The 13,174-nt window shown below is 38.2% G+C and overlaps 6 protein-coding genes across 6 annotated transcripts; 1 reads left to right on the top strand and 5 right to left on the bottom strand.

Annotated features, from left to right (window-relative positions):
• Positions 1 to 48: 48 nt before the first annotated feature.
• On the bottom strand, positions 49 to 945 carry TDA10 (putative ATP-dependent kinase; the record flags this gene model as incomplete). Its single annotated transcript, XM_071055190.1, has 1 exon — positions 49 to 945. The coding sequence occupies one exon, from the start codon at positions 943 to 945 to the stop codon at positions 49 to 51; it is 897 nt and encodes a 298-aa protein (XP_070909883.1).
• A 457-nt stretch (positions 946 to 1,402) lies between these two features.
• Positions 1,403 to 4,240, bottom strand: ADE3 (trifunctional formate-tetrahydrofolate ligase/methenyltetrahydrofolate cyclohydrolase/methylenetetrahydrofolate dehydrogenase ADE3; the record flags this gene model as incomplete). The annotated part of the gene is made up of 1 exon (XM_071055189.1): positions 1,403 to 4,240. One exon carries the CDS (start codon positions 4,238 to 4,240, stop codon positions 1,403 to 1,405), a length of 2,838 nt encoding a protein of 945 aa, XP_070909882.1.
• Positions 4,241 to 4,660: 420 nt separating this feature from the next.
• Positions 4,661 to 5,119, bottom strand: YCH1 (phosphatase YCH1; the record flags this gene model as incomplete). The annotated part of the gene is made up of 1 exon (XM_071055188.1): positions 4,661 to 5,119. The coding sequence occupies one exon, from the start codon at positions 5,117 to 5,119 to the stop codon at positions 4,661 to 4,663; it is 459 nt and encodes a 152-aa protein (XP_070909881.1).
• A 511-nt stretch (positions 5,120 to 5,630) lies between these two features.
• ELP2 (Elongator subunit ELP2) lies at positions 5,631 to 8,006 on the top strand (the record flags this gene model as incomplete). Its single annotated transcript, XM_071055187.1, has 1 exon — positions 5,631 to 8,006. The coding sequence occupies one exon, from the start codon at positions 5,631 to 5,633 to the stop codon at positions 8,004 to 8,006; it is 2,376 nt and encodes a 791-aa protein (XP_070909880.1).
• Positions 8,007 to 8,107: 101 nt separating this feature from the next.
• PMT6 (dolichyl-phosphate-mannose-protein mannosyltransferase PMT6) lies at positions 8,108 to 10,285 on the bottom strand (the record flags this gene model as incomplete). The annotated part of the gene is made up of 1 exon (XM_071055186.1): positions 8,108 to 10,285. The coding sequence occupies one exon, from the start codon at positions 10,283 to 10,285 to the stop codon at positions 8,108 to 8,110; it is 2,178 nt and encodes a 725-aa protein (XP_070909879.1).
• A 405-nt stretch (positions 10,286 to 10,690) lies between these two features.
• Positions 10,691 to 13,051, bottom strand: YPP1 (Ypp1p; the record flags this gene model as incomplete). The annotated part of the gene is made up of 1 exon (XM_071055185.1): positions 10,691 to 13,051. The coding sequence occupies one exon, from the start codon at positions 13,049 to 13,051 to the stop codon at positions 10,691 to 10,693; it is 2,361 nt and encodes a 786-aa protein (XP_070909878.1).
• Between the last annotated feature and the right edge of the window lie 123 nt (positions 13,052 to 13,174).

The raw sequence follows: 13,174 nt of genomic DNA, 5'->3' as shown, positions 1-13,174 counted from the left end.
TTTTCTCTTTTCTTTTAATTATGTGATTTTAGATATTATCCAATGAAATCATTCGATATATCTCGATTTAAAAGAGTAAACTCTTCTTTGCTTGTCAATGCCAAGAGTTAGAGTTGCGATAGACCCTAAGTTTTCCGTGTGCACTAAGTGATTGTAATACAATTTGTAACAAGGCATGTATCTATCCACAAACATCCTCACTTCTTCATCAGTCATACCATTTCCGGTCTTTTCAATTAGTTGTCTTTCCTGCTGAATTCTCCAGTCGTAAACATTATTCAAGTCATCAGTTGAGAAGACTATACCAAGAGATTTGATCTCTGGGTTATCCCATAGCAAATCGCTGTAAATAAACAGTTTTGAATTGATATCGACCATGTCTCCAGCAACAGCCTCATCGCTCTCAAAACTTTGTAAAATTGGTTCGAATCCAAGGAACCAGCCTTCCATAATAAATACATCCACGGGAATATCCTCAGAAACAGTCTCGGCGCTCCTGTCACCTTCACCATTAAATGCAGACTTGTCGTAACGTGGTAATACAAGCTTTGAGGTCTCCTTTAGGTGGTCACCATTGTCCTCGGTGTTGTTTCCATGTTTCTGCAATACTGCGTTGATGCACTTATATAGTAAAGCCATGTCATGTGTGCCTGGAAGACCTCTACCTTGTAGCAATTTATTATCAGAATACTCTTTACTGACCCGCTGCTGTGCCTCGTGTGTTAGATAGAAATCATCCATTGATACGTAGGCAATCGACTTGTCTCCAGCATACTTCTCCTTCATATGTTGGTATACCCTCCTCCCAACATAACTCTTCCCTGACCCTTGTGGCCCAGAGATAAACAAAAACAATGGATCACTCTTACCAGTCTCAAACCACGCTGGCACATACTCATCCACAAATTTTAGACAGTGATCTAAACTATTTAACAAATCAGCCATTGCCCCGCACTTTTTTTTTTATTTCCGTGTTAATTACCTAAACTCTATTTCCTAATTGTCCTCTAATTCCTTAATTTCCCATAAAGAAAACCACGAGAATTATAATTATTAAGACGTCGATAGTATTTCTCTTATTATAACTATCACAATCAGGAACAATGGGTTCTGGGTTAAGGGGATGTTTATTATTAAAGAATTCCTAAATTTGAGAGCTTCCCCTTACTTGGCCCGTCGATATTTTGAAAAAAAAAACTAATTCTCGAGAGCACTTGTACTGGAGTTTCTGTGTAATAATTGATTAATCACTTGGTATGGCTGAACAATCGAAGCTAATAACTTATATAAATATATTGCGGGGGTTCTATGTATTATTAATGAGCTAAAGAGAAAATGGCGTTTTGATTTTCAATATAAATTGTTGAGCTTATAATACTATAAAACTATATATTCAGGTTTTTTAGAACATTCCTTCGATTTCACCGTCCTCATTGATCTCTATGTTCATGAAACCACAGTGGGTTGGGAGACCTGGGATGGTTTGTATTTCTGCAGCTAGAGCGTAGAGGTAACCTGCACCGATGGAGGCTCTTATGTCTCTGATTGGGAAGGTGAAACCTGATGGGACACCCTTCAAGTTTGCGTCGTGAGACAAGGAGTACTGGGTCTTTGCGATGCAGATTGGCAAATCTCCGAACCCTTGTTTAGTGTATAGGTCGATCTTCTTTTGGGCTTCTGGTAAAAACTCCACATCCTTAGCACCGTACATCTTCTGTGCAATCTTTTCGATTTTATCTTCGACTTTTCCATCCGCTTCGTACAGGAATTGGAAGCTAGTGTTATCGTTTTCTTGGGTAGCCTTGATAATACCTTCAGCCAATTTTACAGCACCAGCTCCACCCTCGGCCCAGTGGTCAGAAACGATCGCGTCGTAGGCACCAGCCTTCAGAGATTCCTCTCTGATGACTTGGTGTTCGTTGTCAGTATCGGAAGACATTTTGTTAATGGCGACGACTACTGGTAGATTATATTGTTTGGCGTTGGCAATGTGTTTTGCTAAGTTAGCACAACCCTTTCTCAAAAGTTCAACATCTTCATTTAGGTACTCGGAAGGAAGTGGAGTTCCGGCCTTAACCTCCGGACCACCACCGTGAACCTTTAGAGCTCTAACAGTGGCAACGATGACCACTAAATCTGGGATGAGACCAGATGAGCGGCACTTGATATTCATGAATCTTTCACCACCCATGGTAAAGTCGAACCCTGCTTCTGTTACGACATATCCAACTCTCTCCTTCTTCACGTCTTCTGGTAATTTTGGTTCAACACCAGCTAATTTTAAGGCAATCTTATCAGCCAAGACGGAGTTTGCACCAATAGAAATATTAGCGAAAGGACCCGCATGAACAAAAACAGGGGTACCTTCTAATGTTTGCATGATATTTGGTTTAATTGCGTCCTTTAGTAGAGCAGTCATTGCACCGGCGCAACCTATATCTTCACAAGTAATAGGTTCTCCAGATTTAGAGGCTGCCACCACAATCTTTCCTAAACGTTCCCTCATGTCTGTCAAATCATTTGCTAGAGCTAGAATAGCCATACACTCGGAGGCAACAGAGATATCAAAACCGGTCTCTCTGGTGTGACCTTTTTCAGTTGGAGCCTCACCAATTGTAATGCCTCTTAAGAATCTATCGTTACAATCGACAACTCTTCTCCAAGTGATAGTTTCTGGATCTATGTCTAGACGAGCAAATTTTGTGATTTCTTCCTCTGTGAGGTCATCAGGATTGGTTTTATCGATACCTAGCTTCTTTAATCTTCTCAAGAAAGTTGGAGAGAATTTTCTGACACCATTCTTAGCAGGAACAAGTCTTCTATATAGAGGACCATCCTTCTGAGTGGATTCGTGGAACATTCTAGTGTCAATAGCGGCTGCTAATAGATTATTGGCCATTGAAATGGCATGAATATCACCTGTAACATGAAGGTTAAACTCGTCCATCGGAATAACTTGTGAATAACCACCACCAGCTGCACCACCCTTGATACCAAAAGTTGGACCCATAGATGGTTGACGAACGTTGGCAAATACGGTCTTATTCAAGTGAGCTCCAAGTGCTTGTGTCAAACCAACAGTAGTAGTAGATTTACCTTCACCGAGAGGAGTAGGTGTGATACCCGTAACTAGAATGTATTTACCATTCTCTCTATCCTTCAAACGTTCTAGAATATCCAAACTCACTTTAGCCTTAGTGGATCCATAAGGCTCTAATTCTGAAGGAAGAATACCAGCCTCAAGAGCAATTCTAGTAATTTCTTTAGGCTTTTGAGCCCTTGAAATCTCGAAATCAGAGGGGACAGGCCTTTTAAGGTTTAGTGGAAGTGGTTCAAATTCTACCAATTTGCCGTGAGACTCTTGTTGTCTCTTAGCGGCAATGAGGGTATTTTGCATCAACATGGCGACCGTCATTGGGCCTACTCCACCTGGAACTGGGGTGATCTTGCTAACATATTTACAAGCCTCTTTGAACTCAACATCACCACAGCATCTGTAGCCAGATTTTTTAGAGGAATCTTCGACGTAGTTAGTACCGACATCTATGACCACGGCACCCTTCTTGTTCTCTGCGAACCATTCACCTTTAACAAATTCAGCCTTACCAATTGCCACGACAACTATATCGGCATCCTTCAAGTAACTGGCAATGTCAGGGGTCCTGGAATGAGTGATTGTTACTGTTGAGTCATGGGACTTCAATAGCTCTGCCACTGGGGAGCCAACAATATCTGATCTACCGATGACCACAGATTTCGAACCGGCAATCTGAACACCAGATCTCTTCAATAACTCCAAGATACCCTTTGGTGTACATGGCAAGAAAAAGGGTTTACCATTCTTCTTGTTAAGTTCACCGATGTTGATTGGACCAAACCCGTCCACATCCTTTTCCGCCACAACAGCAGATGTGATCTTGTCCTCATTGATGTGATCTGGTAAAGGCAATTGAACAATAATACCATGGTTCTTAGGGTCCTCGTTCAACTTCACGACCTTGTCGTATAGCTCATTTTCAGAAACATCTTCCAAATGCACAAAGTTAGCCCTGATACCAGCTTCCTCAGCAGCCTTCCTCTTCATACGTACATAGGTAGCAGAGTCTGGCCTGTTACCAACCTGGACAATAGTCAAAGTGGGCAAGAAAGATGGATCCACCTTCTTGATCCGCTCAATCTCTTCCTTAATATCTTGACGAATGCTCTGCGCACATGCCTTACCATCAATTAGCTCAGCCATTTAGATACCTTGCTTAGTTGCTTATTTGCCTAATTGGAAATGGAAAATAAGTTCTGAGCTAAGCTTCTTATATATAGACATCGATAAGCTTTACAAAGGTTGACTTGTATGGCCCACGGAATTAAAATAAAAAAAAAAAGGTGTCAAAACGACAAACGTCCCAGCCCGGGTCATCATAATGCACAGAAACACCCGTACAAACCCACACTTTTTTTTAACTCACTAGCTCTGTGTGACTCCTCCATTTTGAACCCACATATATAGTCGTAGTATGTGATATCTCGTGACATCACTATATATACAAAGATATTAATCATGTGACTTACATTTCAACAACAGTATATCTTGTATTGTCGATGTAGTTGTAAATATTGTATTATTAATGTAGTTTTTTATTAGGATGTATATGTAGTTAATGTCTTACCATGCCCAAATATCTGGTTCGTAGTCCTCTGTAAGGTCTTTGTCCTCTCCGTACAGGTCCTGCCAGTGGTTGAATCCGCCTCTTAGGACCCATATCTTGTAGTTGCCCAATTGGTCATCAGGTAAGTATCTCAGGAACTTCATTGCAGCGGCGGGTCCTCTCTGTTGTGACTGTGCGCAGTGGAAGATAGCGTTCATCTTGATTGCATCTGTCGATGAGGATGACGAAAGGCGCGCCTGGTCAAGTCTATCTTTCAACTCATTATATAGTTTATCCAGATGTGTGTCGTCCAAGTGCTTGTATGGGTAGTTCCAACAATCCTTGATGTGACCTCCGACGTAATCACTACCTCTGTTATCGATGACCTGGAACAATGGGGCAACATCTTTACTCTTGATCCAATGGGCCAAGTTCTTGGCTTCCAAATATTGTATATTAGCGATAGATCTAGACATTCTTCTATCTTCGGTAGTTTATATATGTCAATTTAGTTATTATTTAACATTGCCTTCATAAAGTAACCAAGTCAACCTTCCCTTACCTAAATATTAAAAAAAAGAATAATTGAACTATAAAAAAAAAGAAAAATACTAAAATAAAACGACTAGAATATTTTCACCACTCAATACATAGGAACGACAGACATACACAAGCCACAAATACAATTGATATACTTTATTAGATTATCATTGAAAATATTAAATATAGACTCCAGTAATATTATAATACCTCTTATTACCGCTAAGAGCTTACATTAACTATTTTTGATATTCCGGGTAATGTTTGAAAAATTTTTGTTCAAAAATTTCGGCGATGGTTGCGATGCCCATCTACATAGTGAATTGATGAATAATAATCAATTGTTGACGTTTTATAGCTTTAATTGGTATAGTTACCAATCAACAAAGGGTTTTTCTAGTTCATAAGACCATACGAAACTAATTCAAAAAGATCCAAAAAAAAAAAATGGTAGTTGTGTCTCCTGAAGCCATTTTTATTGGTGCAAACAGGCAAACGCAGGTCAGCAGTTATAATAAGGGGAAGAATATCTTAGCATTCGGTGCGGGGAAGAATATAGCTCTATGGAATCCATTAGATCAAAGTAGTCAGGGTGTATTTGCGACGCTAAAGGGACATGAGGCTGAGGTTACGTGTGTACGGTTCGTACCAGGGAGTGATTTGATGGTTACTGCGTCTGAGGATCACCATGTTAAAATATGGAAGTTTGTCTCAGGTAACAGGTTAGAATGCATCCAAACGCTGAGCCATTATACACATGCAATTGTGGCATTAGAAGTTTTACCTAACTTGATTGTTATTGGTTCCGCTGGTGGTTTAGTGTCTATCTGGACACCAGAATCAAGTGGTTCAGAGAATTATACCTTGGCAGAGGAATTCTCTGTTCATAAGAACTTCTTTCCATTGTGTTTTTCGTTGTCTTGTGTTGTTGAAAATAAATACATATTAGCCATTGGTGGTACTTCTGTGAATGTTTTCATATATTCATTTATCCTCAGTGAAGGGCATAAAATTGAAAACCTAAAACAAGCTGCTGTCCTTGAAGGCCACGAAGACTGGGTTAAATCTATTGCATTTAGACACCAGGAAGTACCAGGTGATTACCTTTTGTGTACTGGTTCCCAGGACCGTTATATTAGAGTCTGGAGGGTTAGAATTAACGATTTAATTGATGAAAGTGAAGAAGATGAAAACAAGCTGACATTATTGAGTAGCAAGCAATACAAGTTTTTCGTGGATGACAGTCTGAAAATTGGAATTAATTTTGAGGCTTTAATTATGGGTCACGACGATTGGGTCTCTTCCTTGCAATGGCATGAGTCGAAGATGCAGCTCTTGGCATCTACAGCAGACACCTCACTTATGGTATGGGAACCTGACGAGTCTTCTGGTGTCTGGGTTTGTGCTTTGAGATTGGGAGAAATATCCTCCAAAGGTGCATCGACAGCTACAGGTTCATCTGGTGGTTTCTGGTCCTGCTTATGGTTTAATTTGGATAGCAAAGACTACATCTTGACTAATGGTAAGACAGGTTCATGGAGAATTTGGCAGGCAGAAAATGAAATACTATGCGAACAAGAGGTAGGTATAACTGGTGCCGTAAAGTCTGTAAACGATATTGCTTGGGCTCCTTGTGGCCAATACTTATTATCAACATCCTTAGACCAAACTACTAGACTTTATGCTCCATGGAGATTCGACAATAATAAGCAAGTTCGTAATGAAATCACGTGGCATGAATTTTCGAGACCACAGATCCATGGTTATGATATGATCTGCGTGGAACCAATTAGTGATGTTCGTTTTGTCAGCGGTGGTGATGAAAAAATCATGAGATCTTTTGATCTGCCAAGGGGTGTTGCTGATTTGTTGAATAAGTTTGTTGGCCTAGATGTTGGTACAAGTGCTGAAGCAATGCCAGAAGCTGCTTCCGTACCTGTGCTAGGTCTTTCGAATAAAGCTACAGAAGAAAAGGATGATGAAGTAGAAGAGGATCCAGATGTTAGGGAAAGCAATGACAATAAAAATATTTCCTATGATTTGGTTTCTTCTTTAAAAACTCCACCACTAGAAGAAACTCTGCAAAGGCATCTATTATGGCCAGAGGTTGAAAAACTTTATGGACACGGGTATGAAATTACCTCTCTTGATGTCTCACCAGATCGCACATTAATAGCTTCCGCCTGTAAATCGAATACAATAACACATGCCGTAATAAGAATATTCGATATAAATACTTGGTCGGAAATTAAACCTCCACTTTCTTTTCACAGTTTGACTATAACAAGATTAAGATTCTCACACGATAGCAAATACCTATTGAGTGTGTGTAGAGATAGAAAGTGGGCAGTATGGGAAAGAGATTTTGAAAATAACTCATTTGTTTTGAGATACACTGATCCTAAACCACATACGAGAATTATCTGGGACGGTGACTGGGCACCCTTAGAATTTGGTGTCTCATTTATAACTACTTCAAGAGACAGAACTATAAAATTCTGGGATTTACAAGGTACTGATGAACAGGCATTCAAAATGCTACATTCAGAAAAACTTAATAGCCCGGTAACTGCAATTTCAATCTATGGTAAAGTTGTTGAAGATAATTTGGTGGTAGCTGCTGGTCTCGAAGATGGATCTATCTTTATTTATAAGTATTCGAAACAAGATGGTTTCAAACTTATTGCCGAACTTGACAAGTATATCACTCCTTCAGATAGAATTGAAAGACTAAGATGGTCAAGCTTCGTCGAAAATAAGAAATTCTTATTAGCGTCTGCCAGTTCAGATCATTCCTGCAGAATTTTTTCTGTAGAGCTTTAAGAATTAGATAATTCATAATACGTAATAGTTTATCATTAATTGGACACAGATTAAAGATGAACTCTATATAAGGCATGCATTTAATTTATTTCATAATAAAATTATACGGCTATATCCCATAATGGGAGCCACTGTAAATGAAAGTAATGTGAACCAACACCCTCTAAACCCTGACAAATTGGAGCAAAATACCAGTAGATATAGATACATCCTGCATAGAGTATGAGATACGTGGCAGATTGAATGATTTTGTTATTTGGAATAATATATTCTAAGACGCTTCCAAAAACGATAATCGCAAATGATAAGGATGGCATATAATGGTGCACATAAGTAACTCTACCCATCATTACATATGGTGCAAAGTTTGCCAACCAGGCTAATAATGGAAAACAATACAAAACAATAAATTTCCAGTGCCCTTCCTCAGTAATTTTCGTTTCCTGTCTTCTCCAACATATCAAGTATCTCACAATTATAAGTATATTCAATATTATAGCAATCGAAGAAAGCCAAGTATTAAATGGAGAACCAAGCAAATAGTATCTGATACCTGCCGATGACCAACCACATAGACGCAAGCCCTTATGTAAAGTTGGCCATTCCCAAGCTTTTGAAGCCAAGTAGTCATATTTGTCCTCATCTGGAACTAATGCATTATTGGAAGAAGCCATAGCAAAATTTATCAAAACAAAATCAGTCCAAAATTTGGATTTTGGAGGTACATAGTCATCATCAATTTGTAGTTCATCATTCCAGTGATTTTCGATATTCCACCAAGTGGATTTATCGCGACTACCCCAAGAGTATTTACATACAATCTCAGCTTGATGAAAGCCCCATGTGGGATAGGATAAACCGGTCGAGGCTAGGTAACAGCCTAGTTCTTTATGTCTTAACCTAAACATGGTAGAGACTGGATGTAAAATATCTTTATCTTCCTCTGGAAATTCTGGGTTACTGGATTTCATCTGCTCCATAATCTCAATGACCCAATCATCTTTTTCATCACCTATGGATTCGGTACCATACCCTGAAACTTCATAATTACCTTTACTTACATGGGAAGAGATTTTATGGGAATGAAGGTTACATTCGTTCCTGATATGAAAGAGACGTAAAATATCCCCATTTCTAACAGGTACTAACTCACCATTATAGTAATGTCCATCTAGATCAAGGTGTTTCCCTGTAGTTCTCCCAAACTTAATTACCCAATTGTTGTTACCATCAGAATGACCGTAACCAGTAACCTGTCTCTGACGGGAGCCATCTGGGTATAGTTGTGTATGTGAATGTAGCAAATTTGGACTTAGACCATGGGATCTTATCGTAACCTCAGAGCCAAACATTACATTTCTAGGACCATTTTCTATTTTAGAACCTTCTAGGTTGATTTGGAAAAGAGTATTCGTAGATGCATCACCAGTCCCTGACTTATACAGAAGCAGAAAGTGAATTCTAAAACAAAATAGGTAAAACAAAAAGGGGATAATGATCAGATTAATTATACGGATAGTCCAGTGTTTATAATAAATTTTTCTAGACTCGGTTGACGAACAATAATGTTCAAATAAATCAAGTATTGTGTAAACACCCACAACAACAGTAATGAAAAGTCCAACCCACTTAACTGAGCAGACACAACCAATTGACAAACCTGTCACTAACATCCACCAAGACCATTGCCGTGTGAGTTGCTTTTTACGCAAACTGATCAATTTTACCAGACCTGCAAAAGTAGTTAATGTAAAGAATAGAAGCATAGAATCAAGTAATATGAATTTAGAAAGAGCAATAAAAGAGTGCTCCAAAGTAGCCATTAAAGTAACCAAATACACTGTTTTCCAATTCAGTTTCATAGTGTTGGCGATAAAAAATACCACAGGTACACATAGAGCCCCAAATGTTGCGTTAAATTGACGCATAAATTTGAAATTAACGCCATCTGGATATTTCTTCCCGGAATCAAACTCAAAATTCCCATCAAACCCTGCCAACCATTCACTTAAAGCAATTAGCATTTTCCCAAGCGGTGGATGCACATCGTGATAAAATTCATGTTTTATATAATACGAACCAAACTTGCCAAAATGTGCTTCATCCCATACCACAGACCCATTTCTATCAATACCTTGAAATCGTACAACAAACGAAAGTATGGTTAAGCCAAGACATACTATTATATCTCTGTATCTGGCGAACTTATTGGCCGAATTAGTTGGAGGCAGCTTTTCTACCTTAGAATCAACCTTTACCTCTTCCAATTGTTCATTCATTCTTGGCCCTTGACCGATTGAGATAATGTTGTTAGTATATTGATGCTATTCATTTACAACATACATCGATAACTACTAGTACATCGTATCAATACTTATCCAAATAGATGTTAAGTTAGTTACTATTTTCGTGGAGCGGGTATCGCGAGAAAAGAAATAAAAGGTTGATAAATTAGCGTAGTGCCAGTATTGTATTGTAATAAAGACAAACATGATGAAAATATATAATATCTTTACTGTATAATATAAAGTTCTATAGACTTCACAAGCGATTTCTATAAATGTTCATAATGCGAAGGAATGCCTTTATTTCATATTTATCTTTCTATCAGAACAGTCATTATCTAGACACTACAAAATTTACAGAGCTGTATTAATTATCGTTATAGTTATTTTTTTTTACATTCAATAGTTACAATACTCAAGCGGAGAAATTGGCTTTAGTTCTTCAAATCTAACGCAGTTCATCAAACAATCCTTATATTCTCTGGTTGCTAGCCTTTCGTGAATTTGAGATAAATACCACCAAATTTCTGGAGAATGGTAAGCTTCAGGTGAGGAACTCACGGTGCAATCCAACAAAAGCTTCAACCTTGCAGTGGCAGCTGATCTGTCGGTTACGTTAAAGAATATGCTCTTCGATTCATCGTTTTCATTATTCTTCTTACTCATGTTCTGTGGCGTCAGTTTGTAGTAGGATTTCAGTGGATCTTGGCAGTCATCATCAACTTCGTCAAAGATCAACTGTGCAAAGCCAATTAGTGCACTCACATCGTTTGGATTAATATCAATGGCATGTTCCACATCTCTCAATGCCGCTACATGGTTTCCTTGTTTGATCTTCAAATGTGCGCGGGCAGAGAGACAATCACTACTTATCGTAGATTTATTAGCTTCAAAGGCCTCCTTAATGGCAGTTTCTGCTTCGTCTAGATCCTGCGTGGAATCCTTTTCCATATATATGGCTGATACAAATAGCCATATATCTTTTAGTAATCTATCTTTATTACAGGACGTATTCTCAGTCTTTATTTTGCTATCGTTGATATTAGAGAAAAGCGATCTGTACAACTCAAACACTTCGGGAACCAGTTCCAAAGTTTCAGGGTTTCCAAACATTTCCTTTATGATGCGAAGTTGTGTTAGTTTCATATACACAAATTGAAATTTATCCCTTATACTCAAGGTATCTACGTTTTCTTTCATTGCTTCCAGCACGGAGCAAACAATTTTATATGAAGTTTCCTTATCTTCTTTAGTTGAATGGCAAAGTGCCAACAAATGCCAGGCCTTATAATAATTAGGATGTTTCTCTAAAATTAAATTCTCCAATACCTTAATAGCAGTTTCAATGTTTCTTTGTCGAGCCAAAGTCAAAGCGTATTGGAAGACAGTAGATGTGTATAGGCCTTCTGACATCGATTTGGCTATCGGTACACAATTTGCCAAGTATGCAAGCAGATCATACGATAGTAAGGTTTCAACATTGTTAATCCGTAAATGATATAGAGTTAACCAAGATTGTGATAAAGTATTGGCAACATGGGTTGGAAATGCTAGTCTAACAGGATTTTCAAGGATGTCCAGTGATTGTTTTTTATCACTTAGTGGTATGTTATGCTCCTTGTAGAAATAAATTAACAATTCTAAGAGCCTCTCTGTAGCTTGATCATAGTCAAATAGGTTTTCGATATTATCCTTTTCACCAAATGAAGTCAATGTAAAGTTGTAACATACAAGCATGGAAACGATATCGTCATATTTTTTGTTTAGTTTAAATTCCTTTTCGCTATATTTAATGAAATTAACGAAATTTAACAAAGCCTCCTTCCTAAAATCTTTAAATTTCTTGGAATCCCCTTCAGGACTTATCTTTCTTATCAGGAACAAAGCCGTTTTCGCTACGTTTATACTTTGGAATGTCTTGGACATGGCCTTCACTATGAAATTATACCATTCTTTAGAAACTATATTATCACCAACAACATTTTTGAAATAAACCTGCAAGAACAGCATAAACTGTTCTAGCTCATAGCTATTAGATTGAGATGCCTTTGGAAATTTAATGCTTTCTACTAATGAATTACCATATTGCAGAAATCTCGCATCGTTTTCCTTGGTGAAATTGGAGTAAGCAATGTCATCCTTGGGCGATGCTATAATAGACACCAAATAAATCAATGCTTTATTTTCACCAGTCCATCTTTTGCTGAGATTCTCAAGGTTGTTGTGACCTTGTAATCTCTTTGCGATCATCCACAGGCATTGGTGAGATAGGGCCTGTGATTCAGAAGGAACAAATGAAAGAACTTTGAATAGGTTTTCATATAGATATTCTGATATCTGACTATCATTTTGCTTCAAAGATGCAGTGTAGTACAAATTCTCCAACCCTAAATACATATCAAATTCTTCAAATGTCTTCTCTAACTCAACTTTTCTCGCCAACCTCAGGAGCTCTCCGGCCCTTTGAAATTGTCCCATATAGAATTGTATTATACCTTCACAGTTGCTCAAGATCTTGTTTATTAAATCAATCAATGGCTTATCCAACGGGAATCGACGCGACAACATCTCAACTTTATCGATTTCACCAAGCAAAACCTTTCCTACTGCCTCCGTAACACCAGCAGACGTACCTATATGGTAATGCATCCGAAATTGAACCTGTAAAGCCCTATCAAGAGCATTACAAGTCGAATGAAACTCAGCAGCGCCAAGCAACCGCGACTCTAATGCCTCAACTACCACGTCTCTAATAAACATTTCTTCCCCCCAGATTTTTTCACTTATCCTAGTTCAACTTCCTTTCTCCTGGAAGTGTAATAAGATGTTAATGTTTAAGACTTCTAGTAATAGTGATCCAATCTCTTATAAAGTTGATGATAA

The sequence above is a fragment of the Nakaseomyces bracarensis genome (assembly GCF_045282275.1).
Source record: "Nakaseomyces bracarensis strain CBM3 chromosome Unknown Scaff13_0, whole genome shotgun sequence".
NCBI classification, from domain to species: Eukaryota; Fungi; Ascomycota; class Saccharomycetes; order Saccharomycetales; family Saccharomycetaceae; genus Nakaseomyces; species Nakaseomyces bracarensis.
Note: the sequence above shows the minus strand (reverse complement) of the source record. Positions and strands in the feature narration are given on the sequence as shown.